This window comes from Zerene cesonia, chromosome 8 (assembly GCF_012273895.1).
Source record: "Zerene cesonia ecotype Mississippi chromosome 8, Zerene_cesonia_1.1, whole genome shotgun sequence".
Taxonomy (NCBI): Eukaryota; Metazoa; Arthropoda; class Insecta; order Lepidoptera; family Pieridae; genus Zerene; species Zerene cesonia.
In genome coordinates, this window is record NC_052109.1 from 5,089,350 (window position 1) to 5,115,241 (window position 25,892).

At 31.9% G+C, this 25,892-nt stretch overlaps 6 protein-coding genes across 11 annotated transcripts in view; 3 read left to right on the top strand and 3 right to left on the bottom strand.

Annotated features, from left to right (window-relative positions):
• The window catches only part of LOC119828633 (venom carboxylesterase-6-like), a 16,684-nt gene extending 15,582 nt beyond the window's left edge, over positions 1 to 1,102 (bottom strand). Inside the window, exon 1 of the mRNA XM_038350866.1 lies at positions 917 to 1,102. The gene's annotated coding sequence lies outside the window, so the exon portion shown is untranslated. The remainder of the gene's footprint in view (positions 1 to 916) is intronic.
• A 1,582-nt stretch (positions 1,103 to 2,684) lies between these two features.
• LOC119828649 (lipopolysaccharide-induced tumor necrosis factor-alpha factor homolog) lies at positions 2,685 to 4,363 on the top strand. The gene is made up of 2 exons (XM_038350886.1): positions 2,685 to 3,317; positions 3,703 to 4,363. Exons 1-2 carry the CDS (start codon positions 2,908 to 2,910, stop codon positions 3,815 to 3,817), a joined length of 525 nt encoding a protein of 174 aa, XP_038206814.1. The 5' UTR covers positions 2,685 to 2,907; the 3' UTR covers positions 3,818 to 4,363.
• Positions 4,364 to 4,558: 195 nt separating this feature from the next.
• Positions 4,559 to 5,319, top strand: LOC119828652 (lipopolysaccharide-induced tumor necrosis factor-alpha factor homolog). The gene is made up of 2 exons (XM_038350889.1): positions 4,559 to 5,031; positions 5,108 to 5,319. The coding sequence occupies exons 1-2, from the start codon at positions 4,736 to 4,738 to the stop codon at positions 5,220 to 5,222; spliced, it is 411 nt and encodes a 136-aa protein (XP_038206817.1). The 5' UTR covers positions 4,559 to 4,735; the 3' UTR covers positions 5,223 to 5,319.
• LOC119828651 (NTF2-related export protein-like) lies at positions 5,318 to 5,774 on the bottom strand. The gene has a single exon (XM_038350888.1). It carries the CDS (start codon positions 5,772 to 5,774, stop codon positions 5,358 to 5,360), a length of 417 nt encoding a protein of 138 aa, XP_038206816.1. The 3' UTR covers positions 5,318 to 5,357.
• A 1,525-nt stretch (positions 5,775 to 7,299) lies between these two features.
• LOC119828631 (ribosome-binding protein 1-like) lies at positions 7,300 to 21,194 on the bottom strand. Of its 6 annotated transcripts, none has more exons than XM_038350855.1 (21): positions 21,006 to 21,194; positions 20,135 to 20,343; positions 19,872 to 20,048; positions 18,956 to 19,138; positions 18,357 to 18,528; positions 17,880 to 18,080; positions 17,010 to 17,155; positions 16,744 to 16,856; positions 16,220 to 16,373; positions 15,609 to 15,689; positions 15,032 to 15,187; positions 14,648 to 14,753; positions 14,289 to 14,386; positions 13,971 to 14,102; positions 13,620 to 13,760; positions 12,566 to 12,670; positions 11,641 to 12,084; positions 11,383 to 11,499; positions 9,800 to 9,895; positions 9,611 to 9,673; positions 7,300 to 9,394 (listed from the first exon to the last, which is right to left on the bottom strand). In XM_038350855.1, the coding sequence occupies exons 2-21, from the start codon at positions 20,333 to 20,335 to the stop codon at positions 9,374 to 9,376; spliced, it is 2,907 nt and encodes a 968-aa protein (XP_038206783.1). In that variant the 5' UTR covers positions 20,336 to 20,343; positions 21,006 to 21,194; the 3' UTR covers positions 7,300 to 9,373. The 6 variants fall into 6 exon arrangements, with proteins under 6 accessions (XP_038206783.1, XP_038206781.1, XP_038206782.1 ...); XM_038350853.1 differs by having other exon boundaries at positions 20,135 to 20,356; XM_038350854.1 differs by lacking the exon at positions 21,006 to 21,194 and adding an exon at positions 20,682 to 20,829 and having other exon boundaries at positions 20,135 to 20,356.
• A 1,609-nt stretch (positions 21,195 to 22,803) lies between these two features.
• Positions 22,804 to 25,892, top strand: part of LOC119828724 — a 79,404-nt gene continuing 76,315 nt past the window's right edge. Inside the window, exons 1-3 of the mRNA XM_038350966.1 lie at positions 22,804 to 22,897; positions 23,299 to 24,497; positions 24,750 to 24,933. Of these exons, the coding sequence (XP_038206894.1) occupies positions 22,804 to 22,897; positions 23,299 to 24,497; positions 24,750 to 24,933 (1,477 nt within the window). The remainder of the gene's footprint in view (positions 22,898 to 23,298; positions 24,498 to 24,749; positions 24,934 to 25,892) is intronic.

A 25,892-nucleotide genomic window follows, 5' to 3' on the forward strand; every position in this document is an offset into this window, starting at 1 on the left:
AGTAATAAATGTTATTTGCAGTTAACAATTTTCTTTTTTCTTTATTACAATATTTATGGCAAGACTAGGTATATCCTAGTTACTTTTAAAGCCAACAACACGCTGCAGTGTCCCTGGCATTGTGGGCACCTACCACCAGGTAACACGTCTCTTCCGTTGCCTTCTCTCTCATAAAACCGCTATCAAAGTCAATATCATATTCATACTGGTAATAACAAGAATATGACATTAGGAAAATCACTAAATTATTATGTCAATAATATTTTTTACCAAAACATTTCATGCCCAGCTTGTCTCATAGAATGTTCTCATTTTCGCAACATACCTATAAATAGCTATGTAAGAATTAACATTTAATTGCAAGAAGTAATAATGTTTGAACTTTTAAGCAATCATACTTTTTTAAATAAATATATATAGATAAATTAATCTAGCGGTACGTACTGATCTAAAACTTACACCTACAACCTACTCAAATTACTGAAGGTAGCTTATATTTTATTTATATATTACCACCACACTATTACTGACTATTTCCTTACAATTTATAAGGAAAATGCAGTTAACAAAAAAATCTTATTAAATAATAGTCAAAGTTTCAGATTATATCGAGCGTACATAGTACATACTATAAACATAATAAATTATTGAATATTGTTTCTATTCCTAAGAAGTCGATAGTGCCATCCGCTTCGGCAACAGCTACGGTAACCCAAAAAGCCTATTATTATTAGCTTAGCCTTTAGCTTGTTGGTTATTTTATAAGGTAAAAAAATATCGTCATTAGAAAATAATTAATATAGCTTTAAAAAACTATTTTAGAAGCAGAATATAATCTTATTCATTAAGGAACAAATGAGGAATGTAGGTTAGTTACTAATTACATAATTTGATTAGTAAATAAACAAGAACCTACGCAATATTTCAGCTCCACTATAATGCGAAAGATTATCAACTCATTAACTCTTTTTCTTATAAAATGTCGTTGTCACTGTTAACTTTCATTAATAAAAGTAAGATTGCTCGTGTGTATGTTATTTGAATGGGCACGGTGAGCAACAGCGCGCGCGAGCCGTACGTAATACTGCACCGAGTTAACTAAAGCGACAGGTTGGCCAAGTGGTTACCCAACACCACCCACCACAGACCAGTCTATTATCCAATATCATACAACATCTCAAAGAGATCACCGGCGCAAATTTGCATTACACTACCCACTGCATAATATCCCGGTTTAGCTGAAAATTTCTCCCTAGAAATATTTTTAACATAAAATTGAAAAAAACATTTTTTGTTATCGTAATATTCTTGGTTGAAAATCAACCAATACGATATTTATCTTAATTCGCACCTATTGATCAAAAGGGAAGCATTATAATTTTAATAGCTCCTTGCGACACTGATTCAAGCGCAAGTGTATATAACAGGAAAGAATAAACTAGAATGTAATAAAAATACTGAAAAAAAACTTAAAAATTGCTATTGCTCTTATTTAATCTTGATGGTCCTTATCAGGATTATGAGATATACTTATGAACATACATACAATACAATATTGTCACTGATCTGTGATAAGTGTACGAGTACATTGTATTAGTATTTAATTAATAAGCATAAGTCTACATTTTAACTTTAATGTGGTGCATTGATATAGGGACCAATAAAGGAAAGGCCCCCAGGATGAAACACAGTAGCATGCCACTATTTCACGCCGGTCTTCTGTGGAGGTGTGCTACTTCCCTGGTGCGAGCTGGCCCATTTCGTTCCGAACCGGGCTCGACATAGCTATAACATGCTATATATAGAAAAAAATTTAATTGTTAAATCCGCTTATTGTTCGACTTGCAATAAAGTACATAAACTTCATAAGTTTTTTATTGTTCGTCTGGTCCCTGCTCACTATCAACAATTTAAATGTACGTAGCCAGCAAGGGCTGGTACATATACCTTTACGAGGCCGTTCTAAGCAACAACCTCTGAACTGATTTAAAAAAAAATTCACAATTATGAGGCTACAACTTCACTGAGTGACACAGTCTATATAATACGTATCTTTGGCGAAGCCGGGGCGAACAGCTAGTAAACTATATAGTCACTGCTCGCCACAGTATTTAAACTATAATATAAGGTTTTGTTTAATTAGGTTTCTAAAATCTAAATAATTCAGTCAGTCATAAACCATCATGAAACTAATTTGCTATTTAATTTAGTTTCTAAATTTAATAGCAAATTAGGAAATTAGAGGCTTCTGATCACATTGTTTTAAATTTAGGTACTGAATTAGAAAATGGACATTATGAGTGATTTAGAACCAATGGGTGAAGAATTTATCTACGAATGGATTCAAGATAGTTTTCGTATTAAAAATCTTGTGACACCGTTTATTCAAAAGCAAAATGCTATCCTACGAAAAAGTATAAGCAAAAGAAATATTGAAATAGTTTTAAAAGTCAAGTTTAGTTATTAATATAGGTAAAATTTGAAGTGGGTAACTTAATGCTATTACTCCTTCATAAATGCGTTTTTATACGTTAATTAGGCTTCTAAATGATTGAGTCAGCCTGAAACCATCCTTGCTTCTTAATTTAGGATGCTCACTCGTTCAATGCGATTACACTTTATGTAGTATACTACTTACTCTGTGGCATTCACTAGTCAGTACAATTTTGACACGTAATATTGTCATTGTCGAATCTTGACATTGACTGTAATTGCTATTCTGATTTTCGAACAATATTTGATTTATTATGATTATAAATTTTTTTAAAGTTCTCTTATATTCAATGCTGTGATTTGATCAATAATTCTTAGTAACATAGAATCGAGTAACATAGAAAACTTCATCGTAGAAACATTTAAGTTTGGCTTTATTGTTAAATTTTCACGTCTCAAAGTGTAAACATCAAGATGGCTACTCAAGATCCAAATATACCGATAGCTACTACAGTACCTACGATAGCCCCAACTGCTCCAGATGATCTTCCACCTCCATATTCAGCGGTAGTGGGTAATCCGCCATATGGATTTGTGGTACCGACAGGTGCTTATCCAGCGGGCTCTCAGTTTCCGAAGTCATTTACTGCGCCTGGTGTATACCCTCATCCTCCAGCTGTGAATATAACCCAGCCTCAAGCAGGGGACATGCCGTCTCCAGCAGGTATGTCTGTGCCTGTAGGAGTGGTGATCCCTGCGGCAGTCGGTTCTGAGCCTACTACAGTAACCTGTTACAATTGTGGAAAGGTTGTAACTACTAGAGTAACATACACCACGGCCTGGCACACACATTTAGTAGCTGGATCTGTATGCATTATCACTATGTGAGTAACTGAACATTTTTAAATAATAGAAAGAATTTGATAAAAAGGGTTTACAATAAGATGCGAGTTTGGATCATGCCTTGTGATCAACTTATTTTTCTTTAAAAATTTATCTTTTTTATTCTTAGTTTTTTTTTAATATGGATAATTATTTTGAGAATATCTTAACATACATTTGATGTTTATACATGATTTAAATATTAATTACATTATTTATATAGTCTAGCGTTTATATATACAGTCAAAACTCTTTACAACAACTTTATTTAGAACAACACATCGGTTAAAATGTTTTGTCATCTGGGGTCCCATGTTGTGACAATTGATTTTTACAACAAAATATGTATTAAAAAAAATGTGCTAATTTTGTGTATTATTTTTTCAGGGCTTGCTCTCTATGTTGTTTGGGTCTTGTTCCGTATTGCTTTGATACATTTAAAGATGCTGAGCATTATTGCCCAAACTGCAGTACATTTATTGGAAAGAGTAACAAATGTTAAAAGAATGAAGAGGAGTTGTAAGATACCTGTTATATAACAGTCTGGAAGTGCAAATATCTAAGGTGCCATTTTCAAACATTGAAGGTTAAAAAATTAAAAAGTTGCTATTCTATTATTGTTGTTTATAGCACACAAACATAACTATAAAATTAGAGAACTTGTATAAATCATCATTTATTCTTAGGAAGCTTTTGCTTTAATCACTTTTCTATTAAATGAAATAATGGAGTATTTTTTTAGGTCATATTTTATATATTCCAAAATACACTGAATAAATATCAAATACGCATGTGTTTAAATATTTTCTGATATAAATTCACATGCTATATGGTACTATTTTATTAATTTAACAATCAGCGCTTTTTTGGTCTTATTACAATCACCTAGTTATTGATGTATCTGAATTTGCATTCCATCTATATGCTTATAAATATATTTGATATAATGGTGATTGGATGAACTGTGATATATAATCAAATTCAACAACACTTGTGTCAGAGTTGGATATTGTGCTAAATACAATACATTATTTGAACATTTATTAAAAATTGTTTTATTCTTTATATGATGTATGATTAATGTATTTTTTCTGTTTTGAGTGTTATGATTTTACCTCCAAGGGTTTATTTATTATCTTTTAGTCTTATGATTTTTTTTTAGTAATAGTTTTGTCCCAGAATTGTAAAAAGTTTTTATGTCTAACAAATAAAATGTAGATGCAATTTTTATTTTATTTACCTGTGTATATTATTAAATGGCCATTTTATGAATAATACAAGCATGTTATTATGCTTTATCTGTTATTTGTACATTAAACTTGATTAGATAAAAGCATCTATGACTTACTGATAACATGTTATCAACTTGAAGTGTGACTGATCAATATTGAAGCAAGTTTTATTTAAATGTATTTAAAAAATGAGCAACAGAAATGAGAGGACCATAGAAAATAGGCACGAAGCAGTTGAAGAAAACCAAGATCAAATTGGAAATGTAGAGCCCCCACCTCCATATACACCTGTGGATACATTGTATGGGCGAGTGATAACTAATCAACCTGTCATACATCAAACTATTATTGTGCAACAGTCTTTAAAAGATGAACCAGTTCTTATTGATTGTCCTAGCTGCCATAAAAGGTCTATGACAAATGTGGTTTTTGCAAATTCTCAGAAGACACACATGATAGCTGGTTTCATTTGTGGACTAACCATGTAAGTTTACTATCTATTGTCTTGTAAGAAAAAAATATTTAATCCAAATGATTAAAACCATATTTTTGTTTCACAGGTGGTGTATGTTATGTTGCCTTGCTGCTTTACCTTACACATTAAAGACATTTAAAAAACCAGAACATTACTGTTCACATTGTAATTACTATTTGGGTCCTGCCTCTAAGTTTTAAACATAATTTTAAGTATTGCCACCTTAAATTAATTTATGTTTAAGTCCACATTATTAATTAAGCTTAATTAATCACAAATAAAAATAAATAAAAAAGGTATTTGTATTACTTTATTTCGTTCAAACATCTTTAATTTTAATTACTATAGGGTACTTGTAATCTGTAGCAGTCTGATGCAATTTTCCACTTTCCATCCACGGCAACAATTAAGAAAGTTTGTTGAAATGGTTTCCTTTCTTCTTCATTCTGATATGTGACATCACCACAGGCTTGAATAAGGTATGTCAAATTATTAGGCATAAAGTTTTCGGACACAGGTTGAGCATCTAGAGTCTTTACGTAATGATTACTCGGCGGTAACTCTAATAAAAATTTCTGGATCTTAGTGTTTCCATTGATTCCATTTCCGTTCCATACTAACAAACCTGTATCAAGGTACAACTTGGAGGTTAGGTGTCTACTATTATCAAGTTGTTTATAAAATAATTTTGTAAATTCTTCTGCAGTTTCACAAGCATTGTCAACTTTTTTAACGGCAACTTCCGTGGCCATTATTTGCTACTAGTTTCAGTAGGTAGTTTGAGATCTTTTATTTGATTTTGCAAACAGTTTACAATATTTATTTTTGACATTTGACAGTGACAATTTATATCACAGATTAAGAACTATTTATTATATATTAATAGTCAACACAAGTCACAGATTCCGAAACATTTACCTACACATTAGTGGAGTACCTCTATTCAGTACTGGTACATAGATTAAAAACCAATACTGGGTAACCATGAATTGTTCATTTTAATCAGAAACCGTTTTGAACCCCCAAAGAAAATGAACGTTGTGTGATAAGTTTGATATGGTTGGTGTATGTTTGTGGTATTATCATGTTGAATTAACATAAGGTTAAAAAAATAACTATGTCAACGTAAGATTTTAAACATCGTCATAATAGAGTATAATACTCTAAAACGCGATATAATATTATACATGCATAATCTTATGATAATTTTAATTTAAGTGTTTAAATTTTTTAATCTAAATAATGCATTAACTTGCAAGCAATTACAATATCGCGAGATAGAAATTAAAATAACAGTGCATTTAAAAAATTTACGGTAATGTATATACACATCGTTTTAGTTAATTTTTGCATACAATATGGCAGTGTAGCATCAGTATAACACCTATCAGGATATTTCATTTTCCAATCAATATGTCCCTTATTTTGTTTGGCCATAGTCACGTCATTAGAAAAAGACACACTACCACCATACTACTGCTGGAAGCCCTCAATCGAATGGATTTTTGTGCCATAGTGCACAATCTAGTTAAAAGTGTATCGTCTTTATGCTATTAACATATTACTTACTCTGTTGCCAATAACAAAGAAGTGATAGAAACATATTATTACTTGGTTCACGTAAATACCAGCAAACTCAAAATTTTAGATGTACGGTTAGTTCATAAATAGCGGTGTCAATTATGCTATAGGAATATGCATGTAATACAACCAAAAAAAAAAGGAATGAACGTCAGTGTTCCTCCTTTTTTAAATAAATAAAAATCTTTATTACTAACCTGAGTACCTACTCATAGGAATAAAAAACAACTATATATCAGGAAATATCAATGTGTACTAGTGCAATACACGATGTATGTTCTTTATTAAGTACGAAATTTAAAACGCTGCAGCCTCCTCAATCTCAAAACATATTTTGTAAATCATAAATGATGTCGCTCCTTGGGCTGAAAGTGGAACATTTCGACATGCGCTATTTCTAAAACACGCAATGTTGCCAGTAGCTGGGTTTTAATCATAAATAAAATATTGAGCCTAATTTGGTTAAAATTTTTATTAATTGCTACTCCTATCGTTAATCTATTGCAGAACATTTAAAATCAGTTTCACGAACAAACAGATACCTGATCGATCGAGCTCAATCGAGCAATGAGATTTTGCACTATTACAAGATTTTATTCATTTATAGTTGTAACAACGTCTAGACGTACAAACACATATCCTCTACTTATTTAAAAAATAAAAGTTATATTTATTTAGAAAATAAAAACAAATACAAGTTGTAGAAATATTTTATTTGATTATATCTTTATCTAAAAATTACGAGCTTTATATGACCCCTCTTATTATATCATAAATCATTAAGTTTAAACATTATGTCTAGTTTTAAATATTTCAATTCTGGACATTTGACACAGTAATTCATGATATACTGCACTATTGAAACACTAATTAGTTATATGAAACAGGAAGATTTCATTAGATTCATTGATTAGGCATTGAGAGGCTTTGGTCTATTTATGAATAGAAATACAATGCCTTTCGTGAGTAATCTGCCCCTCAAAATAATGTGCTAAATTTTAAGGCTGGCTATTTCATTGATTACTGTATAGATCTTAATAAATTTAGAGTGTATCGATATCATTTATAAAGCAAGGTTAAAGCAGATTAAATGTAAATGGAGCAATAAAAACTTAAAATATGTTCATTTACCCTTTAAATGTTATTTCGTGTTTAAATAGTTCAAATATATCAGCGTAATAAAAATGGCATTAACTATTTAACTTAATGATAACATGCATTTTATAATTTTATTATTACATTAAAGGAAAATAAAACAGTCGACTTATCAAATTCAAATCTTATTCTAAGGCACTGAAAAATGATTATGCACTAGTACAAAAGCTATAAATAAATCTTTAAAAATAAATAACACTCCCTAAAATTGTCCAAACACGCGTTTCATTAAATTCGGAATAACTTATAATTTTAAATAATAAAAAATGAAACATCTAAATAATTGCTTTTTTTTGAAAATATTGCATAATATAGAATAAATTAAATGTAAACACAGGGATCTGTTCTGAAAGTTGTTAATTATGATTAAGTGTTTTATATCGAAATGGTAAAAATACGATATAAATCAAAGTTAAGGACGAGTTATTTTTTATATCAATTTGCACTTGTATCACCGAGAAGACTGCGTAGGCGATCAATAATTTTCGTCTAAATCTAATTTCACACAATAAACAAGTCTATATTATAAAGGCTCTCACATACTAGAATATATTAAGAGACCCGACAAATATGAACAAATTTTGTAATTAATGGTTCTGTGTTTGATTTAGAATCCGTATGTATAAAAAAACCGGGTTAGATCAACCTTATGTATGGGAGAGCCTTAATAATTTTTACGCATCTAATTAGTCAATTTTTATTTAGTCTAAATAATATAAACCACTTTACTTACTTAACTTTACATCATCAAAGTATGTTCATACTTGAAGAGCCAAACACTAACAGTATCGGTAGTGCTAATAGGAAGTAAGTTTTGTATCTCAGTGTCTGCTACAACATAAAGTAACTAGTAATTTAAATCACAGTTCCACTTTCATGAAAATATAAATTTCGTCATCTTTGTGGTCAAATTGAAACAATGACCTCAGCGTATAAATTAACACAAATAAATTTCGATATCAACCAAAAATTATTAAAAAAACTAAGTCGTATACAATATTGCGCCAAAAATCATCACATATAAAAAAAATCCATTTGACATTAAAAAAGATACAATTTCAAATAATTCCCTAAGCAACAACTGTAAAACAATTAAGTTCTACATTTACAAATGTCTTTTATATTTCATATCACTACTCAACATTTCAAATTATATAAAAATTCAATTAATTTAGCTCTGAGCAAAATTATCTAGTATGAATGTCAATAACAAAACTGAGGGTGTTCGCAAACAATGTTCAGTACACTATGAAAATTCGCATATTTACCTTAGAATTAAATGGATTTTATATACACAATAATTATCATACAATGTAACAGAAATAAGCACGAAATTGTAATCTCACTTATCAATTCTACATGGCGTTGAGAGTGATGCTAAATGTTATTTAGAATGTATGTATTTAAATAACGTGGGAAATGTTAACTAAGGAGCTCGAATGTTTGCCAAAAGTCAATATAAATTTGCTAAGACAATTCTGTTAGAAAATTTTAACAAGTTGGCAGCGGCAGTGTATATCAAGTGTCCGATACGTTACCTGCACTCGTGCGAGCGCACCGAACGCTTGCAACGATCGCGTACAAATGTTCTTGTTTGTGGTGAATTTTCTATTCGTTATTTCTCTCCCAGAGATGCCTGTAATTTCAGATTATTTGTGAATTTTATTTTCACCAAAAATCTAATATAATACTTTATGCAATATTTAAGCATGATACACAAAAATACTAGATTTTCTACAGTATTGATTTGAATTAATTTTTATTGTCTTTAAGTTATAAATATTTAATGATTTTTATTTAGTACAGAATAGTTTTAATGTTTTTAAGAGGACTTTAATTAGTAATAAATTACCTTTAATGGACCGTTGTGAACGTCGATTTCATGTTTATCTGAGAGACTAGATATCAGTTTTTCCTGTAATCATTAATGAATATTTTGGTATGTTATCTTTTTACTATAAACATTGAGATCAGATATGAGATTTTGAATATGTAATAAAAAGGGAATTTTGAAGAATAGCTTAGATATCGTATCACAAACCTCTGTAAGTCGTTCTGCCTCAGCAAACGTGACATTGCGGCTCTTAAACTGTGATTTTTGCAATTCACTCTGCAGTTGATCAATTTTATTCTGCATCTATTAAAACAAAAACAAATTATAATAATATTGTATGTTGTATGTATTGAATTCTTATATTGATACTTTTTCCGTTCAGATAGTTATAATAAAGAAATCCTCCGGCACCAATGCGATAACTCACACACAGTTAAAAAACGCACAAAGAGATGACATTTCCAAAAACCACTTTGCAACAACACACAAATATCACCAGAATAATAAAATATGTAACAAAAATAGTGCAATAAGTGAGGATTCACATTCACTACACAAATAGTTCCCTATTTGTGTAGTGAATGTTAAAACCCACTACTACATTGATAAGTTTTTTTATTAAAAGGTAATTTAAATTTAACATTATTTGATCTTGAAAACCATTTGTAAGTTTATTTTGTAATATGTAACGTTTTATTTATTACAAAAGGTTTCAATGATAAAAAGTTTATATGTATTAATTTTTACCTGCAACTGCAGTTACATATATAAGTTATACAATCGTTTTTAACCCAGCCCATATAACTTGTACAATGTCTTAAGCATAAATCCTTTTTTTGTCCGATGCTCAAAACGTGAAAAAGTATAAAATGTTTTCGGACTGCGGCTTTATTTTTAATTGAGATACACAAAACAATAATATGCCAAGAAAACCACGTGAAGACGGCACTAAGAAACGATTAAGTCAATTGAAATGTACCTCTTCTACGATTGTAGGTAATGACTTTTCTATACAGGAGTATGCAAACGCCACTGGGTCCTACGTGAAAAGTCATTTTTATAAAGGCAAATCTTATATATAAAATTCTCGTGTCACAATGTTAGTCTCTATACTCCTCCGAAACGGCTTGACCGATTCCTCAGAATTTGGTAAGCATTTTGGGTAGGTCTGAGAATCGGCTAACATCTATTTTTCATACCACTAAACGATAAGAGTAAGGCAGAACAGCGTTTGTCGGGTGCAGCTAGTAAATGTATAAGTAAAAAAATTGCGTCGTAACGTAAAGGTCATTGGGTATTTTGTTAGAGCGTTTGACTAGCGGCGTATACAAACAATAATTTGGTTAATTGTGCCATTAATTATATCTGAAATACAATGGTGATGGTCGCATTCTTGTAAACCATGGGAAAATCTTAACAACAATATAAAAGAGTATTAATAATCAAAATTAATCAGGAAGATCTATACAAATATAAATCAATTATTATTGGTGTTTTTATGTACTTTATATGAACCGAGTAAAATATGCCCATTTTGACCTTTTTCGACCTTTATTCTCGCTTTTCCAAAGGAGTAAGTAACTGAAAATTTACGATTCTATAGGTTTGTAATGTATCTAATTAAACCAAACAATAAAACTGCTGGACCATTTGAACTCGGCAATCATATGCAGACTATAGCTATATTTGATAGGAAAAAATTATATATAAGGCCCAAATTGATGCATACATAATAAATAACTTATTTAAAATAAGCGATATAATATCAAGAGTAATAAGTAAATGAATACCTGTGAAAGAGTCCTGTGCTTCAGGTCGTCCAGCTCCTTCTGCTTGTCGGCGAGTTGCTGCGCCCAACGGCTCTCCTCTATGGCCACGTTCTGTTGTAACCGGCTCAATACACCCTCCTGTAAATTATGTTTTATTTTAATAACTATCATTAAAAATAGATTCGATTTATGATTTTAATTTATAATGTATTTTATATAAAGAGAAAGAAGTACAATTCAATATCGTTTAATATAACAATATTTATTGTGTCTACCTACCGTATCATCAATAATTCTCTTGTATTTATCAACTAAGGCCTGTAAATGCTCGTTTTGCGCGGCTAATTCGCCGAGTCTCGCATCGGCGGGCACCTTTTGCGAACTGTCCGCTAACTGCTTTCTTACAATTTCAGTCTCTTGTAACTTTATCTGCACCTCACTCTCTAATTTCTTCCTCTCATTCTCTTTTTGTAAAAGTTTATTTTGCATCTCACTCTCGAGCTGTTTCTTTTCATTTTCTTTTTCTAATAGCTTTTCCTTTAGTGACTTTTCGAAGGATGCCTTTTCGGCTTCTTTCTTTTGTAACTCGTTTTTGATATTATCGGCGAACGTTTTGATCCATTCAGAGCCGGAAGAGTTTGCAGGAACTGCTGCGGGACACACGGCGCGCAGGACATTTATTACTTCATTGTAATTTGTTTCATCAGCCTTCGTTTTTGCTTCCTGTTAACAAATTATATAATCAACAAACATTTAATCCATTAGATAACATTGAATTTATTTAGCATCTAAACAGGAAATATGCTAAACATGTATATAACTATGTAATATGCTCTAACATTCTATGAATGAGGTATATGCAAAGCGAAGCCGGCCAAAGAGCTTAATACGAAGAAGATAGTGCTTTTAATACAACCTGTTACTTTTGATTTCAAGGAAATTTCAACCATCAGTACTTAATACATATGTCTGATAATTATTATGTTAGTCAAACCAATCGTATGTCTATTAGATAATAACAGACGTATTAATATCGTAAACGTTAAACATCGATTTCACATATTACAAGGATAGGATTATAGGTTTTATATAAACGCTGGGTAATAAAGGACATGTTCATGAAATCAAATGAAAACCCACATCGAAAACATAATGGAAATCAAAAATAAACACGTTGTAGGCTATAATTACATACGACACTTACAGAGACCGTGTCTTGGGCCGGCAACGCGCTGGACGCTTTAGCCTGCAGCGATCTTTCAGCGCTTTGTAAAGCCTCCATTACTTTCCAGTTTTTAGTTCGCAACTCCTGAGTGATTTGAGTCAAACAAATTAGTTGAAAGTTAGCTGTGTAAGTAACATTATTGCTAACAACAGAATCTAATAAGTATGTCATATTGTGAATAAGTGCAATAAAACTGTGTGAAATGCATTATATGAATTGACATTATGTTTTAAAGAGTGTATTTTCTAAAAGAAGAACGAAGGAACATTCCAAATCGGCGATAGATTTACGAAATGACAATCCATAAACATTTTTAAAAGTTAACATGAATAATAAGTTTTAGTTCGATTAATGATAAAGTAAATACATATTTCGACAAATATTATCAGTTAATATATAAATAGTTCATGCAAGAACACTATCCATAAATATTTTATTTGCACAGCTGCGACTAAAATAATAGCTGTCGTCATTTGGTATGTCGAGAATAAAAGAAAATTGCTGTGTGAATAAGACTTCATTACCATAATATGTGTGTAAAACTGATGTCATGTGTTTGTCCTATAAATATTTTAAGTCTTATATTTTAAGCTTTGTAATTTTTTTATATTAAAACTATTCAGACTATGTTAAAATAAGTACTGATTTTAGATCATGTTTTACATTATTGGCCACAAAATTTGCACAACTATGGACTTTTATTATATAATGAAACAATAAAACAGTGGTTTATTCAGATTATATCAGAATCAGACTGCATATTCACTGAAAAAAGTGAGATTGCATCCCAACTGCGTGGCTTCGAATTTTGTTAGTAGAAACAATTGATAAATATATTTTCTTGCTTCACCTTATAAAATGCACACATAATATTAGAAACTAGAAATAAATAGATTAAATAGTTATCCAATTCATGAATTATTTGTTCTCAAAAATACACTTTTTCAAAGGCAAACAACCAAGAAAATTCCGTTATAAAAGTTATAAGACAACATTAAAAAAAAATGCAACCGAGTCAAGGTGCACGACTTACATTATTCTTCTCCTTATAGTGGTCCAGCTGTTGCAGTAATTGAGCCAGCTGTTCCTTCTGTTGCTGGTTGTCAGCCTGAGCAGCGCTCAACTCTCTACGGAGGGCTTCCACCACACTCTCCACTTTGGCTAATTCCGCTGCCTGCAGATATTGTCAATAACCTTATGAATTTAATAAACAGCAACTACAGTGAAGAGGAAATATTCATTTTTAACTCAAAAACCTGCTGAACCGATTTCTTTAATTTTTATAATTCTAGTTTACAATGGTTAATTTACAACACAATGTGAACAGTAACATAATAATTGTAATGAACATATATAATAGGACCACAAGCACACTTCAAAATACCTTTTGTTGATCATTCGCATCACTGAGCGGCAAGCCATTTTGCGCGGGCGTAATTTTCATCATTTTTAGTTCAGCCAGTTCACTTTCCCTCGCCGCTAATTGTTCGCGAAGAGAAGCGACCTCCTTTGATAGCTATAACAAATATTATCTGTAGTGTTTTCAAAGTCGTATTTTTTATTGCATCTAAAACATTTTATTTGAGCAATCAGCAAAAATATTTTTATTTATTTCAATATTTGTTACATAGTAAAAATAATATAAAATTAATTGCATATGCATATTAAACAATCTCTCATAATCTATAAAATACCAACTGACCTCTTCCTTTTGTTTTTCGTAGTCTTCCTTCACCTTATCTAAACTGTTCTCAGCTGTCTGCGCACGAGCCGTTAATCTTTGAACTTCGTTTTGGAGATCTGTTCAATGTCAACAAAAACACAATAAAGTCTCATTGCAAAGAACCATTTTCCAAATAAAAATCAACATTCTTTCTATTCCTATTAAAATATAGCTGCTCAGATATGCACCACTCTTTGTCTCACTAACTAACTAATTACCAAGATCAAATAATATACTGATGTAGTATTTTTTATGGACATCATATCTTAATACTATGAATGATTTGTTTTTATTTCTGCCGCAGTAGTGCGGGGCGTACTGTGTGCGTGCGCACGTACCGGCGAGCCGCTGCTGCGTCTGGCGCAGCTCCTGCTGCGCGAGCTGGTCGGCGTGCACGGCGCACTGCCGCTGCTGCTCCAGCTCCGCGTACAGCCGGTTCGCCTCCTGGACACGGGTACTTGATTAATAACACTGACGATGTTTCGAATTTACACCTGTCCACCATTTTGGAGTCGTTTATGTGAGTATATATAGAATTTGATAAAACCGCGGGTAAATAAAAAAAAATAATATTTTATTGTCTGAACACTAATCATAGTTCGATTATAAATTATCAAAACTAGACCAAATTCAAATGGGAACACAAGGCAGGAGCCAGCTTTCAAATAAGAAAGAATCATCAATTTGGTTCACTCAGGCAAAGTAGTGAGATAACAAGGCACCTGCAGCTGCTGCGCGAGGTCGGCGGCGTGCTGCTGCGCCATGATCATGGAGTCGCGCGCCGCGCCCGCCTCGCAGCGCGCCTGCCCCGCCTCCAGCACGCGCGCGCTCAGCTCCGCCTGCAGCGCCGTCAGCTGCTGCACCAGCGCAGCCTCCGCCTACGTACAATCACGAATTTCTATTAATTAAATCGTTGTCGCCCTTACACAACTTGTTCATTTTTGTTTAGTTTTTTCTAACTTATTTATAATCTACAATTTTATACTCGCTATAAACATTGTAAAATTAAGCGACAAAAAAATAACCATTTACACTAGAGTACGATTACATTTTTACATAATATACTCAACTATACAAAATTTTTCTAACAGATTGAGAGTAATAATATTTGAGTGGACGACAATACCCACGCGCTGCTATTCTGCCTACTATGGCCAGTACTAGAGTATACGACATTAGATTCAAATAAATAACATCATTAAAATTATATAGCCCGTAATTGTTGGAATTAATAAGTGTATTATGAGCACGGCAGTCCTCATGTCATCTGTAGTGATAGTTTAAAATATATTTCCTCACCTCAGATAATCTTTGAATATGCATTTCCATTTGAACTCGTTGCGCCTGAGCTTCACCTTCTTCGCCCAATTTCGCTTGAAGCTAAAAAAATAGCAAATGGTGAAAATACGGCCTTAAAACTAAAAGACACTGGACGAGCTTACAAGACAAATTATTTTTCAATTTATCTGCACATTATCCATTGCTCAAAACGGGGAAAAAAAAAACAACATGACGTATCTGGCACGACGAAAAATCAAAAGTTCAATTAAATGTGCCAACCCATACTTGGCCAATGTGCTGGCTTATAGTCTGAACCCTCATAGGAGACCTGTGTCCCTGCAGTGGGAACAAACAATGCTACATGGTAGTCGAACACGCTTTGGCACGAATGAGGGGGAGCTGGAGGCTTGTTTTCTTTTCCTCACCATTCGCAGCTCATTCCTTCCAGTCGACAATCCTTTCCTTATCCCTTTCCCCGTAAAAGTGGGCGGTGCATTCGCAGAGTCACTACCTCTACGAATGTTCATGGGCGGTGGTGATCGCTTATCATCAGGCGAACTATCGAATGCCCGTTATGAAAAAAAAAACAAAAAATGATATGAGACGATGTGGACGATGACGTCACGTACAAGGAGCTTCTCCTGCGCGAGCGCGTGGTTGTCGTCGAGCAAGCGCTGCAGGCGCGTCTGCAGCGTGTGCGCCTCGGCGCGCGCCGCCGCCGCCGCCTGCTCCGCCGCGCGGCTCGCCGTCGCCGCGCGCCCGCGCTCCGCGTTCAGCAGCCCCCTGCGCGGACCGCGGACCGACATACCATACTCAATGCGAGACACTTTTTAAAGCATTTCAATGCTATGAAATTAAAAATTGGATAAAGACAATGTTATAGGCAATATGGGGCAACTCTCGAAGCAGTAAGTTGTGGCTTATCAGCCATAATTTACTTCAGATTTAAATTATTTTTAACACGGTTTTATAACTTCAGCTGTATGTTTGTATGTAACTGGGTCCTTGAGACTCGATTTTGACCCACTGACAGATTTAATTCAAACTTTATATAAACTTACAACACTTACCAGGAACCAGTAACAAAACAATCAGCTCAATTGGCCACTATTTTATAAACAAAAGAAGAATAAAAAATTTAACTAAAAAATACCTCAATTCCTTCAGTTTCGCGTGCAAAGCTTGAGATGCCTCGATTTCATCTGCAAGTGCCTTTTCTTTGTCAGCAAGTTGTTTCTTTAGTTTTTGCATGGGATCATTTGGGCCCTAAAATAATTAATACGATATAAATAATTAAATAAAAGGAAATATGCATAAATTTTTTTTATAAATATCAGTTTTGGATTTGATAATTTTAGACCATGGGGAAGCATGGCTTTAATTCACCCAGGTCAAATTATATGCCTTACTATAAATTACCTCAGTCCATTCAGAATGTTCGGGCAGAGGATCATGCTGTTTATTCAGCAAGGCATCAGTTAGGATCTGTATCTCAGTGCGAGAGAGAGATGCTTCCTTTACCACTCGGACCAGTTCGCTCACTGATACACCGCCGCTATCGCCCGCTGCATGACACATTTTTTTTTGTTATTTCATTTTATAATAAGTGTACTAAAAATAATTTGCATATCATTATGTTTACCTATCGTTATCACGCAATAAATGATTATACATTCTACTTTATCTAACATTACAGAAACACAATCGAAATGTTTTAAGATTTGATATTTATGTAAATAGAAATTTTTTGATTATTAAATATTTATACTTTTTATTTAAGAGATCAAAATCAGGAAAATCAATTAAGCACACGTTATACAAGTTAACCGAATGAACAGAGAAATTATATTAACAGAGAACTTGATTAGCCACAAGGAACAAGACTAGTCTGGTAGTTGATGATATCTGAATATATGACTGGGTACTATATTGATTTTGTAAAAGAGTAACAAGCAGTCTGTTACACCTTGAGCAGTTTTACTTAGGAACACAATATCAGCAATATGAGAATCGTAAAAATCTCTGTAACATGCACATATATATCCTATCCCTATTGCTATTGTGACTGTCTTGCTCTTTTACTTCATCTCTTCACCATGTAGTGGTATTTATTTTTTGGTAAAAGTAATTATAATTTGAATGTATGTCACCAAAACGTGGAGAAATCTTAATATTATTTTTGTACAGAACAATGAGTGACTAAGGCGCTCTGAACTACTTATGTTTAATAAAACACAGAACACTTTATAATAAATTAAATACATAGTAAAATTTTGAATGTCAACATACCCATAAGTGAAAGGACATTGGGCTCAGCCTTCTTCTTCTTGCCTTTCGCTGGGGGCGAAGGTGCTGGGACAGGTGCAGCTACGAGCGCCTGCTTCAAGAGTTTCTCAGTTGTGAGCTCGCTTGGCTGAGGAGCATTGAGTGGAGGCACAATCTCTTCAACAACTGAACCTTCTTCCACTGACTTCTTCTCTATTTTCTTTACTGTATATAAACATCTTTATGAGAATCCTTTTTTTATAATAATATCACATATTAGTTTATCCTCACCTTAGATAGCCAAATACAGTGTTCATACAATATACGTAAAAGGGAATGAGAATGTGAGTTTCTGAATTAATTTGATTAGAAACTAAATTTAGAATGTTATCGATATATAAGTTCCGGAATTACACAAATTTTTCATTTGCGATTTATATACATAATACATTATTTAAATAAGCTTATTAATTAAAACATAATATTTATTTTATAATGTACCTTTTCTTTGTTCTTTAGGAGCATCCCCACTATTGCGTCGTTCACGAGAAGCATCATCCTTAACAGCCTCCACAATAGGTTTAGGTTGCACTTTTACACCTCCTTTAGCTTGCTTTGTCTTGTTCTCTTTGCTTTCTTTCTTCTCTACAATCTCTTCTTTAGCTTCAGTTGCCTATAATAAGGTCAAAAGATTACAATATTTGAAAGATATTTAATATTAATTAAACTATTTTTAAAAATTTTAAGTGCATACAAAAAAAATTACATTGCCATGATCATGCAGACCAGTATCTGTTTATTCACATGCACATTGTACAGTGCAATGTTAGAAAATTCTATTGCTGTATAAGGACACTGCACTAAAATATATTAACACAAAAATAATAAATGTCCCACAAACTTTCATTACACAAATTTGTTAGTAGGTTTATGTATATGATAATATGAGAATCAATCATATAAAAAGTAACATAACATATACATAATAAATAATATAAATTATATAAAATATTTGTAGTTTATTATTATAACACATAATACACAAAAACACAACATCTACTACAAAAGCGTGAGTGGAAGGGTTTAAGTGAGGGACTCACTTTGTCCCCAGAGAGTGTAGAATGTAACAACTCGAACTCATCCTTAGGTTGCATCTCCTCGAAATGGTTGACAACTGGCGCAACCGTAGTATCGGGGAGCGTGCTCGGATCGCTAACGCAGCTTGGATCCTCTTTGTTTACAAGAATCGGCTTTACTTTAGAATCCTTGCCGCGTTTACGAATCTGTACATACATTTTGCTTCTCCTTAGTCGTTTTAATATTCAGATAAAATCGTAAGGATCTTTCAAATATACACAATGAGACTTTTCATAAAGGGAGTATGTTGCATATATGTTAATAAGTATTTTCTGTTACCAGGTGAAAAAAGCATTTGACTGCATGTGTAAGCAACACAGACTTGATATTTTGTATGTGAATATGACTATGAAAATCTCCAGATATGTTTAAAATAACATTAATGATTCAGGTAAAATACTCCCATAAGCATGCAGATAAATAATAGGTACAGTATATAAAATAATAATTTGTAATGTTGATGTAATTTAAATGTGTTTCATGCTCATAAGTCCAGCAACATGTATAACCACCAAATTCCAAAAAGTGCATTTAAACAAAGATAATATAATGTGAATGTTTGTTTATTTTTTATAGATGAGATAACTTCATAAAATTCAACTAAAAAGGTTACAAAAATATTATGATACTGATAAGACTACAGGTGGGAACAAACAGAGATTGTAAATAGGGTATAATATAATATAATAGAAAAGTGTATTAAACAATTAATTTATATATAAAACATTGTAATATAATATATTTTGATATGATATGTACAGTATTCACAATATTTTATAATAATAATTAATATGGTTGCGGCACTGATATTTAATACTAAAAGTAATAGCTAGCGGGCTATAATACTAATCCAATGATATTATCAATAATGCAACTCACCTTGATGTTAAGTGGTGGGTCAGTTGGCACCTCAACAACAACAGGTGGACTAAATTCAACATGTGGTTTTCCTGATACTGGTTCGTCTTCAACTCCACTCTCAGCTGGTGCTTCACTTTCAGGTTCACTTCCTGTTGCTGCAGTTGGGTTTTCTTTGTTCTTTTCTTTCTTTGCCAACTATAAAAAATTTATACAATAAATTATTTTCAAAGAACACGAGGCAATATAATACAAACAACAAGGCAATATAATACTGCCATTACCTTCTTATTTGCTTTTTTGTTTGTTTTCTTATTTTTTGACTTATTTTCAGCAAGAGCTAACAGTTCACTTGTTGCTTTTCGTTGCTGAGCAATAGCTTCTTCATAGCTTGTTCCTGATGCTGAGAAGAGGCCCATGAGTAGGAGAACAGCTACTCCCGCAACTCCAACACCACACAACACTAGCAATGCTTGCAGCTCCATTGGACCTGCTGCATGCACTTTCTGTTAATAAGTGAAATGCATAAGTTTAATAAAGATCTTATAGGTATTTTTTAATGCACATTCATAATTTCAAAAATATCAAAAATCTAAAGCTTTAAGAATTTGAGCGCTTTGATTTTTTTTTGAGGAAAATTAGTACCATATTAAAAGAAAAAATAGAATTGATTGTAGGATTAACTTGCAAGTGTATGATTGATAAATATGTGCAAATTAAAAACTTATTCTTATTAAATTCTTATACATGTATATAGAGCCTGTTGCGAGTTCAAAATAAAACCGGTTTAAAAAAAAATGTTTTTATAATGACTAGTGCACTAGAACGTACCTATTTTAGTAACAATATTATTTAATATTTATAAATCTTCACTTAAAGATGTTATACATCCCTCAATGGAATAGGAACTTGCACTACGATTTACGAAGCTTCTGCGAAGGCTGACACGTAAGCAATGACACATGTCAAAGGTTATTGACAGGGTATTTTTAATACGACTAAGCATGAAGTACTTGTTAATTAAATATTTACCATAAGTATTAATACCCGAAAGTGAATGTGAATCGAACACGACGATCTCATATAAAAAATAAAAAAGGAAATTTATTTGGAAACGTAACAATAACGACAGCTCATTCAAACTAATAAGCTTACCTTTTCAAATGATAGTATACTAAAATGTTTTTAATCAATAATACACTTTATCGTGATGCATTAAAAAAATCAAAGAAATAGATTATAAATTATTCAATAAACATTGATTTAATTTTAACAAAAAAATGCCGATGAAAGGAACTGTCACAAACCGCCGACAAATCGGCATTCGTCACTTATACAGACAATGTAGACAGAACCAATTTTTTTTCAACAAATTATCTACACAAGTATTTACCTACGTAAAAATAATGGTGCCCATTCAGCTTTTGTGAACTTAAAATAAACAATGTTTTTTAGAGTATTCTTCATTATGAAAAACGTCTGCCAATGAAGTACAATAAAATAATTTCATCATGATTCATTTTAAACCATGATTTTCATAAAACTTATTTTATTATTTGAACTGGTGGACCGGTTATTTTATAACAGTCATTCAATCCATACACCCAAGGTGTACGACGACAACGATCATAATATATTTATACAGCAACCAAAATAATCTGCTTGCTTGCTTGCTCTATGTCCATTTTTATCTACTTATTAACTTTGTTTTTTCTCCCAAAAAAGAAAATGTATTGGTAGTGCAGTGTGATCCAATGAAGTGAAGAGTGAGAGCAGAGTGACCTTATTCCGTTATCTAATTTAGGCATCCGGTTACATGTACTTATTATTCTGCGAACTGGGTTCAGACATAATTATCATATTAAAATAAAATATTTTAATTCTATATTGTAAATTTAAGGTATGGGAAAATAGACTCGTTTTAATTTTCTTAATTCTTTTTATAGCTAGGTACCTACCGACCAAATTGGTTTGGAAAAGTTAAACGATTATCACGCTGCCAGGCATTACTACCAATTGAGGGAGTACCCAGATATACATCATTTTTATACGCATTCACGTGCGCACTTGCGTTTCATGGATTCACTGCGGATCATTTCACTGGTCTGTTATACCCAGTCTCACACGCTCCCACTCTGTTAAATGCAGGTCGTGATTTGAATGAATGCGCTTGGATGAATTATCTGTATCCTGGAATGTGCGTTGTTTTCTATAAGCTCAAACTCACTTATGGCGGCATACGTCTTGTGTTCATAACTTCGCCGTGGACTGCTTTCATGAATCTAAGTCATGGTGCGTAAAACGAAATAGTCACGTAGACGCAGCGCTGTAATAACGTTGCCATATTCTTAAATTCATATGCCCGTAAAGTTTGAGTAAACAGATTTGAAAAAAGTTATACGAAATACCGCATTATTCTTAGTATTGCGGTTCGAAGTTGAATTATTTATTTAAGTAAAAAATATTGAAAAGATACAGAAAAATTATTACAATACTCTATTATATCGTATAAAGATTTACAACTATTTAAGTTATTTAATAACTATAGTACAGTTATAAATAGTGTAATGTGTAGTGCGAATAGTGTTATATCTAAATAATTCTAGTATTTCAATGCAATCTACAATATGGCCACAGTAAAAAGAAGCAAACAGTAGTACATTTCCTTTGATCTCGTATAGATAAGACTTAATTTGATGACTTGTCAATATTGCCAATGTCAAATGTGTCAAACGTCAAACCCACTTCATCAGACATAATTTAACTCTATGTATTAGTGATTTTGTCAATTATTTATTGTGAACAGCTGTCCATTTTCTTTATTCAATAGATTATTTGCAATGTGTTTACTTATCTAGGAAAGCAAATGTAAGCTTTAATTAAATAAGACCATTCAAAGTCGAAAACAATCGAAACGATTTTCTTATACTTAGATCAAGTTTTGTTATCCACAATGTCGATTCCTCCGTTGGTTTGCAATACACCTCCTCCTCCTCCAGATCAGTGCGAAGACGACAAAGATGAAGATTTTGATTTACAGTATAGGCGTAAGTTCAAACTCAAACCTATTTACTCGTTATTTATGTTCTCAATGTAGTAGAAATAAATTCGTATGATATTACTTTAACCATACATTTGATATTCAAAATGAATGGAATTAATCTCCTGCATTAAAGAAGGAAATCAAAATTTACTAGGAATAAGAATATAAACATTGATTATGATTTAGTGCCATTTAAGTATTTATTTTGGAAAATTATTATATAGTTTTTTAAATACTTGTTGAAGCAGAAGTTTTACAGATTTTTATTGTCTGTAAAATGGTTGCAGGAGAGATAAGATATCCCTCTTTAAATTATTCACTTAATTGTTAAGTATCCCTTAACAATTATTAAGTAAGAATTAAGCATTTATTCCAATATTCTTATTTAATGTGTCATATTTTTAGTGTCACAAGAAGATGATGAAGACAATGATTCTTATGGTTATGGAAATTATTCTACATATAGTGATTACTGCCAACAACCAAATGTTAACCATAATATAACAACTTTTAAATCAGAGCCAGAAAATTGTTCTATGAATGCTGAAGAAAAGAAAATCTGCAGTGAAACTTCTGATGCTGTAGAATTTTCATTAAATGAAAATGAAACGAATAAAAATGAAGATATTGCTGTTGAAGATTTGAATTTGAAAATAGAACAAGAAAATATTATTTCAAATCTTCTTGCTACACACACCCTTAATAATGCTGTTGACCCTGATACTTATGGAATTTCATGTATCGTTGATCATTTAGATTCTCCTGATAAAAATAATGTTGTTTCAAATGAAAATGAGGAAGATGAAAGTAGTGATGAGAAAAGTATATCAGAAACAAATATTACTCCTTTTGATACTTGTGATATCCAAGAAAGTTCAGAAAACACTGTAAAAATTGGAGAAAATAAAGTAGAAAATCAAAAATCAAATGAAATAGATATTGAGCAACACTTACAAAGAGATACCATTCAATCTGAAGAAGTAGAATCTGAAATAAAAACTATAGTTACAGATGAGTTTGATGAATTTGAAGAATTTAAATTTACAGAAACTGCAATAAGTAATGCTGAAGTTACAGCAAATTTTGAAAATCCCTGGGATGGGAACAATGATACTGAAGAGTTTAGTTTTGGTGATTTTAAAGCAAATTTTGAGAACAACACTGATAATATTCAACCATTTAAAGAGCAAATTAATAATACTGAAGATGCCATTGTAAATAAGGCTGCAACAGATAATGAAAATGTGGATTTGGATGATGATTTTGGAGATTTTGATGATTTTAAATCATCAGTCAAGCAGGAATTAGAAAACAAACCTGCAATTGACACAGAATTAGCACATCATGTTACTGTTTTAAATTTTCAGTCTCCAGATAATGAGGCACAAATAATTGAAAGCATAAATAACATTATATTTAATATATTTACTGAAGATTTGCCTGATTGTCAATCAGAAATAGATAAAACTCTTGACTCAATGTTAACTGAAACATGGCATCATTTAAAAGAAGTAGATGAGAGACAACCATACATGGTTCATTGGAATAATTCATTAGGTCAAAAAAGCCTATTAAAAGCTCTGTGCATTGACTCAAGAAATATTGTAAGTAAAATATTTTCCCACTTTAAACTAAACATTTTTTTTATTGAATAGACCTATCTATGATTACTTGAAAATGTTTCAGATTATATATAAAAAAATTATATTTGGGCAGTATTTATGTTACCTCATTCCAGTATTATAAATAGAAATAATAATAATAGTATTGATAAATGTTCAGACATTTTATGACTATTGACAGTAGTTTTAGCTATTTTATAAAAGATTTAAATAAGTTACCCATAAAATTTACAGTTATTTGGTCCAAAATGGAACTATTTCACACCAAAATATGCAACAAGTTTAAGTATTGCACCACTTCAACCTCAGAAACCAGCAGCTGTTCCTAACACAGGTGCCTCAGAAGTGGTCAACAGTGATAAAGTAACGCCTAAAGATACTTCTTGGACCGATCCTTTCAATTCAGAGGGGCAAGACTGTAAGTTATATATTAATAATTTTTTTTTTTTTGCATTTTTAAGCTATGAATAAACTAACAAATTTTAAATATAGACAAGAGAGACTAGATTATAAGCAAACTGTATTTTTCAGGATACCCATAAAAAAATCTCACTTATTAATAAACTGAATAGTTTAAATAAGACTTAAATAATTTAATATTGTATGTGGGTACTTTAAGCAGGTTTTAATACCAATCTAATATTATTTGTTATATTGTATTATTAAAATTCAAATACAATTCAAACAATAATACATGAAATGTTGTGGAATAATGTGTTCTGTTAAGGCACATAGTCTATATAATTTAGTCTCTTATAATCAAAATGTATCAATGCAAATTAACAAGGTTTGATGCTATAATATTCTTGTACATTGATTAATGTAATAATACACAGCTATAATCCATATTAATTACATCTAAGATGTTTTCCTCACTATGAACTTCTTTTGCATGTCTTGCACATGGATTTACACTGATTACCTTTGCAATTTTGCTTTATCCTTAAACCCATACCATAGACACATATGCTGAAGCTCTTCTCCTAGATTTAGAACATCTCATGGCAACACTAGACCAAATGGCTCACAAACATTCCACACTTAAAATATCAGAGCTACTTTCAACGGGTAAGTAATTTATATGTAGGTATATATTAACTGTAATGTACCAACATAATTTGTGTAACTCAATTTGTAAAGTGTATTTTTATGTCATTTGTATTTGTTCTTGGTTCAAATATACTTTATTTTATTTTTTGCTAGCTGCGATCCGCGATTTCCCCCGCGTAAGTCCGTATCCCGTAGGAATATCGAGATAAAAAGTGCCAGTCAGTTGTCCAGCTATCTACGTACCATATATCATTGCAATCGGTTCAGTAGTTTTTGCGTGAAAGAGCAACAAACACACACACACATCCTTATAAACTTTCGCATTTA

Excerpts from the sequence above, each read along its gene's own strand:
- LOC119828649 (XM_038350886.1), top strand. The coding sequence starts at position 2,908 with ATGGCTACTCAAGATCCAAATATACCGATAGCTACTACAGTACCTACG. Across the intron at positions 3,318-3,702 it reads TCTGTATGCATTATCACTAT|GGCTTGCTCTCTATGTTGTT; the intron begins GTGAGTAACTGA and ends TTATTTTTTCAG.
- LOC119828652 (XM_038350889.1), top strand. The coding sequence starts at position 4,736 with ATGAGCAACAGAAATGAGAGGACCATAGAAAATAGGCACGAAGCAGTT. Across the intron at positions 5,032-5,107 it reads TTCATTTGTGGACTAACCAT|GTGGTGTATGTTATGTTGCC; the intron begins GTAAGTTTACTA and ends TTTGTTTCACAG.
- LOC119828651 (XM_038350888.1), bottom strand. The coding sequence starts at position 5,774 with ATGGCCACGGAAGTTGCCGTTAAAAAAGTTGACAATGCTTGTGAAACT.
- LOC119828631 (XM_038350855.1), bottom strand. The coding sequence starts at position 20,335 with ATGGAGCTGCAAGCATTGCTAGTGTTGTGTGGTGTTGGAGTTGCGGGA. Across the intron at positions 19,139-19,871 it reads ACCCACCACTTAACATCAAG|ATTCGTAAACGCGGCAAGGA; the intron begins GTGAGTTGCATT and ends ATGTATGTACAG. Across the intron at positions 14,387-14,647 it reads GACGCAGCAGCGGCTCGCCG|ATCTCCAAAACGAAGTTCAA; the intron begins GTACGTGCGCAC and ends GACATTGAACAG.